Source organism: Olea europaea, unplaced genomic scaffold, assembly GCF_002742605.1.
Source record: "Olea europaea var. sylvestris unplaced genomic scaffold, O_europaea_v1 scaffold2619, whole genome shotgun sequence".
NCBI classification, from domain to species: Eukaryota; Viridiplantae; Streptophyta; class Magnoliopsida; order Lamiales; family Oleaceae; genus Olea; species Olea europaea.
In genome coordinates, this window is record NW_019244521.1 from 120,555 (window position 1) to 126,347 (window position 5,793).

At 32.5% G+C, this 5,793-nt stretch overlaps 1 protein-coding gene across 2 annotated transcripts; it reads left to right on the plus strand.

The window, feature by feature from the left end:
* Positions 1–699: 699 nt before the first annotated feature.
* LOC111383131 lies at positions 700–3,347 on the plus strand. 2 transcript variants are annotated; one of them, XM_023007205.1, is made up of 6 exons: positions 700–905; positions 1,031–1,078; positions 1,182–1,239; positions 1,366–1,509; positions 2,911–3,078; positions 3,161–3,347. In XM_023007205.1, exons 1-6 carry the CDS (start codon positions 823–825, stop codon positions 3,218–3,220), a joined length of 561 nt encoding a protein of 186 aa, XP_022862973.1. In that variant the 5' UTR covers positions 700–822; the 3' UTR covers positions 3,221–3,347. The 2 variants fall into 2 exon arrangements, with proteins under 2 accessions (XP_022862973.1, XP_022862972.1); XM_023007204.1 differs by having other exon boundaries at positions 705–905; positions 1,028–1,078.
* The last annotated feature ends 2,446 nt before the right edge of the window (positions 3,348–5,793 follow it).

Genomic DNA, 5,793 nt, shown 5'->3' on the forward strand with positions numbered 1-5,793 from the left:
TAAATTGTTTTTTTCATATTTATTTAATTTATTTAAGTTAGTTATTTATTATTTACTTAAATAAACAATATATATAAACAATTAACATAATTCATAAAATATTTAAATAAACTAAATAATTAAATATTTAACACATAAATAATTAAATATTAATTAAAGTAACATAAATAAACAATTAAAATTATTATTTAAATAAACAAATTAAATTAAATTTATAATAAAAAAGTGCCCAGACGCTAAGCCCAGTCATCTGGATTTCATCGTCTGGATCTAGACTCTGACTCGCAATGTTGCCTATATAATCGCAAGCGACTGGACATGGCGGAGCTAAACCTATAAGTGATCTTCGCCGCCTAAATCTATACCAAGAGCATGTGCCATCGCATACCAACATTTTTTGCATACGTTTTTCAACAAATTCGAGAATAAGTATGCCTTATTTCAAAAATTAATTGTATATAATGGTTTCAAGCAACTCACTTGAAATTCTCCGGTCTGGATCGTCGATTTCTTGGTGTTTATCAGCGTCTAGGCATCGATACCTCTACAGTAAATTTTCAATCTTTTCTCTCTTCTCCACAGTATGAGGGTATAAATGGAAAGTTATAAAATTTTAAACATTTTGCTTCTTTGTTTTTTTTTTTTTTTAAATGCCGGTCAATGGCCATTTTTAATTCCTCGCGGAAAACTGGATATGAATGGGGTCCGACCCATTGGAGGCGTGAACAGGGTTTAAATACCTAAATTAGAGTAATCAGGGTTTAAGCCTTCCGAGAGTTCAATCGAGAGATACCAAATTAATCCATTAGAAGAAATTCAAAGATGCGAAGCAGAAAACGAAGCACCCGGGAATCCAACCAAGGAGCCCTCTCCAATTCCATTGGAAATCCGTTGGAAAGTCAATTGTATGTCACTTCGTTATACTCTGAGTGTGTGTGTTTGTGTTCGTGTTTGTGTTTGCTTTTGCGTGTTTCGTTATCGTAAATTCGTAATTGATTGTAAACTAAATTTATGCTTACGTAATTAGCAGTTGCTTTGAAGGTGAAGACCTTGCTCGTCTTCGCAAATCTATCCAGAGGTACAGTTGCGAACGCTTTTAATTATATTTAACTACATAATTACTAATGTATTTTACAGAATGTTAAAATCAAGGGTGACTTTGTGATTGTTTGTTTGAGCAGCCAGATTGAATCAAAAGGAGCCTTGAACGCAGCTTTGCCTGATAAATTTTGGCTTAAGGTTCATTTGTATCTATTCCTCTTGCAGATAAATTTTGTCTTATGTACTGCTCTCTGTTTTTTGTTCTTTTTAATTTTCTTTCCCCCCTTTGATTAATCTTGGATGAATCTATTTGTGATTTATCAGCAACAATTTTCAATCGGGGTGAATGAGGTTACGCGTGTGCTTGAACGGATGCCATCAAATCTTGGGACTGAAAGTTGTTCCTCGGACCATCTTCTGAAATCCAGCAAGAGTGATGTTAGAAAAGCACCTTCCGTTCAACTTCAGGTTACTTATTTTTCACTGTCATCCACCTGACTGAAGTTAATTGAACAATTACATTCTTTTTGACAGCTTCAGGAGTGTCTCGTTAATTGAAAGCCTTTATATTTTCATTCCAAATTGCATTGCAAGAGCTAGTTGTAGGGAACTGGAACTTGAAAGTATTTCCAACAGGGGCTAGGTTGACTCGAAACAAAACTTTACTTTGATTCATTGGATTAACCTTCAAGAAAATTGCTAGGCGGTACATGATTATATTTTAAAGGTTCCTGAGAGTAGCAGGGCAATGTGTAAGCTGCACATAAACTGGAAGAAGACATTCCTGCAGACATAATAGACTCACTTGTGATTTCTCGAGGCAGGGTTCTTTCTTTAATAAGTTTCATCAACTATTTGATTGTTTCCTTAAGAAAATTGTCCTTAATAGTGATTTCCTTTCTAAAGGTGCATTAGAAGCTTGAGCTAACCTTGGACATGTATCAATAAATTATTACATGCTTTGTCTAGGATATTCATGTACGTAGCAAACATGAGTTTACTTGCCCCCGTAGGATGTTACACACATATAGAAAGTATAAGAATGTACTTGCGTGTATTTAGCCCCAGTTTGACCCGTATTACATCTCATCAAATTAAATTAAATTTCTCTCTCTTATTTTTAACCACACAATGCTCAATAAAATATTATTACACGTAAATAAAAAAATAATTCATTTTTTTTTTACAACCATCCATTTTTCCAAAAAAAAAAAAAAAAACTATTCTTCCCATTATAATCATAATTAATGGGGGCCAAACGGGGGCTTAATAATTCAAGTGCATCACATGATAACAATACATGTATAAATCCTAGATATCCAAATACACAAACACAACGTCGAATTCGGTTTAGTATTATGAATTATTGGCAGAAATGGTTTGACTGATGTTTCTAGCAGTATAGTACTGACATTTATATAACAGATTCGTAATTCACTCTAAAATGTGAACTAGAAAGATAACAAAACTTGGTGCATAAACTCTTGAAGCCTGATGATCATTTCGGTTTGTTGCATTTTCTTGTCTAACTTGAATAACTTGATTAATCTTCTAGACCCTGTTAGATCTGTGGATGTGCTTAGGAGAAACTGTGTGAAAACCTGTTCTCAAGGCTTGTTTCTTACATTTTGAGGATAGAAGTTTATTGCTCTCTTTATTTGATCAAGTTGCCAGATGATGAGAACAGTTAATGGGTTCTCCATTTACCTGCCCTTGTCATGTGAATGAAGTCCTGTGTATGAACATATAATGCCCATTATCGAAGACATAAAATTAAGTATTTTATATCTTGAAAACTTAATAGTTTGACTGTTATTAGCATCTTCGTAATCTACGTGTGGATTGATTCTTATTTTGTTATGAATGTAGGCAGTACTGTTAGCATATGATGGCACTCCACGCTCATTGACAAAATGTCTACCAGCTCTGGCTGCTTCAAGAAATGTGCCACTCATCGTCATCAAAGATAATAAAGAAGGTTCTTTAAGATTAGGTGAGCTGGTCAAGCTAAAAAGGTCAATTTCTATTGGAATAAAGGTAAGTGATTACACATGATTTGTCTATCTCTATCCTCTTTTCCCAGTGTATTGTACTTTTGACGATATTATATCTCATGCAGGCCAGGGGAAACGACATCAATCTACTAGTTAATGAGATCCTTCAACGCAATTCAAGATAGCTTGGAAGCAAAAATCAACAAGTAGCGTTGACAAATCTTCTATTTTCTTAGATAGGCTTGTGGGAATATGTTAAGTTTATATGATCTTCGTTTATACTGTAGTGATATTTTTTGTTTCAAAAAAAAAAAAAAAAAAAAAAAAAATCTTTGGATTCCTATCTAATGATTAAGGACATAATTCTGGATGTGAAGAGTAAAATTTAAAGGGTTTTTCCTTAGTTAATTTTCAAATTTTCTTAGGATTTTATCTATTCCATACATTTAACTAAGATTTCAAAAATTTGAAAAAATAAATAAATAAATCAGGACATCAACGGAGCCAGAGAAAGAGGAATTCAAACTTTGGAACGAATAACTCGTACAACGGATTAGCAATCCAATGTTTTAGTCCACTTAGCCATCTTGCCCAATTGAAAAAGAAATTTATTACATTACACATAATGTCTGGGCATTGGAGTCTTTTTCCATCTAAAAGACGGTCACAGTTAATGCATATTTTGTATTGTTTTTTCATTCCAAAAAATTAATTTTTTAATCGTTATTTCACTATTCAAGCCTTAATTTTTTTATTTTTTATCTTACATGTAAGATTCACTCTTCTCTCTAACGGTCAAAAAATCAATTCTAAAAATCATTATCGAATAAGCCTTTAATGTTTTCTCAGGTGTTGCCAATGAAGGTATAAACAAGATTAGAGATGGTAATTAGAACAGACAAAATCGAAAATCGCGGTTAACCGAACCGAATGGGGCGAAAAAAATTGAATCGATGATGCAATGGGACGGATATGGTATTTATATTAATGAACCGGTTCGTGGCGGTGCGGGTATGGTATTTACTTCGTCGAACCGAAATCGAACCGATTACCCGCTAAAAAAAAATTGCATTGATTATTGAAATTTACACTACTTTTCTATCTAGCCCAAAACAAAATTTCCCCCCCCCCCCGACCCCCCAATTACATCTATATGATTCAGCCGGCCAACCCATTTACCATTACCCCATAATAATAGCATTAGTATGACAATATATAAATGCAAACCCTACTCTTCAAAAATCGCAAACTCATGCACGACTCCTTTTATTGTTCATTTTTTTTATTGTGTGTAAAAAATTTTACTTCTTCATCATACTCTAGAGTTTGTGCAACGTTTAGCGAGAAAGAAGCTAACGAAGAAGTACATTTTATTATTTAAATCTTAGTTAAGATCATTCTGAAATATGTAGTATCGTTGTATTCTCTACTTATATTTCTTATTTACTATATAAAAATCAACTTTGAGTGTTGATCTATACTAGTAAGACTTGTGGGGAATAATGAATCAAGTAATTTCAATGCACGATAATTAAGAATGAAGGAAAAGTTTAGTATTATTATATTTATAATATTGTTTGTTAAATTTGTATTTTACAATTGAAATTGGGATAATATTTGCATTTTCGTTTGGAATATTGTTTGATAATGTTTGCATTTTCATTTGGAATATTGTATTTTGTTTTTATTGACTTTTTTCATAAATTATTTTATATCAATTTGACGGTTGAATTTATAAAAAATAATTTATTTTCGTGGTTATTAACCGAACCGATCCATGCCGAACCGAGATACGAACCGAACCGAACCGAACCGATTTACGTGGTTATGGTGCGGTTATGGTATGATCAAAAAATTAGTGATGCGGTTATGATTTTAACCGAGTCGACCCATAATCGAACCGTTGTCAACCCTAAACAAGATAGTAGCATGGGCAAAATGAACAAATTTTGTCCTGCTAGTTGATAAATGTAATTCTTACACGTCTTGTAAATGAAAACTTTGTGTTAGTAATGTATATGTGTGTGTGTATATATGGGGGTTGTCTAAGCTCCCTTTTTTCGAAAAATGTATTTTATAATAGTGTTAAGATGGAGAATGTGTAGTTAAAAAAATAAGGAAAATTTTTCAATTTACATACAATTTTATATGTAAATATAAAATTTTTTCTTACTTTTTAACTACACATTCTCCGAAAAATCATTATTACAAAATACTTTTTCTGCCAACAAAATGGTGCTCAAACAAAGGCTAAGATTATAAATACCATTTCTCTAGGGATGGTAATTTGAATCGTCAAAATCGAAAATCGCAGTTAATCGAGCCGAACGAGGCGAAAAAAATCGAATGGATGGTGCAATGGGGCGAATATGGTATTTGATTTTAATGACCCGGTTCGAGACGGTGCGGGTATGTATTTACGCCGTTGCCCCGAACCGAACCGATTACCTATTAAATTTATTTTTTTCCATCTAAATAGTAATCCAATGCAAAACATGTATAAAATAATAAATAAAAAAAATCTAATTTTACAAACTCCACGGGGGCCTTTTTTCTTCCTTTGTAGTTACATATGATAGTTATCAACTTACTCTTGCTTTTGAAGCAAACTCAATCGACAATTTCAATTTCAAAAAACTTATTTTCTTACGGTAATCATTTGATTAGTTTTAGGTATCTGGATTGATTTGAAATTAAGTATACATAGCCTTTGCCTTTTTTGATTTTGTCATCAATAATCTAGACATCACCTTTGGTA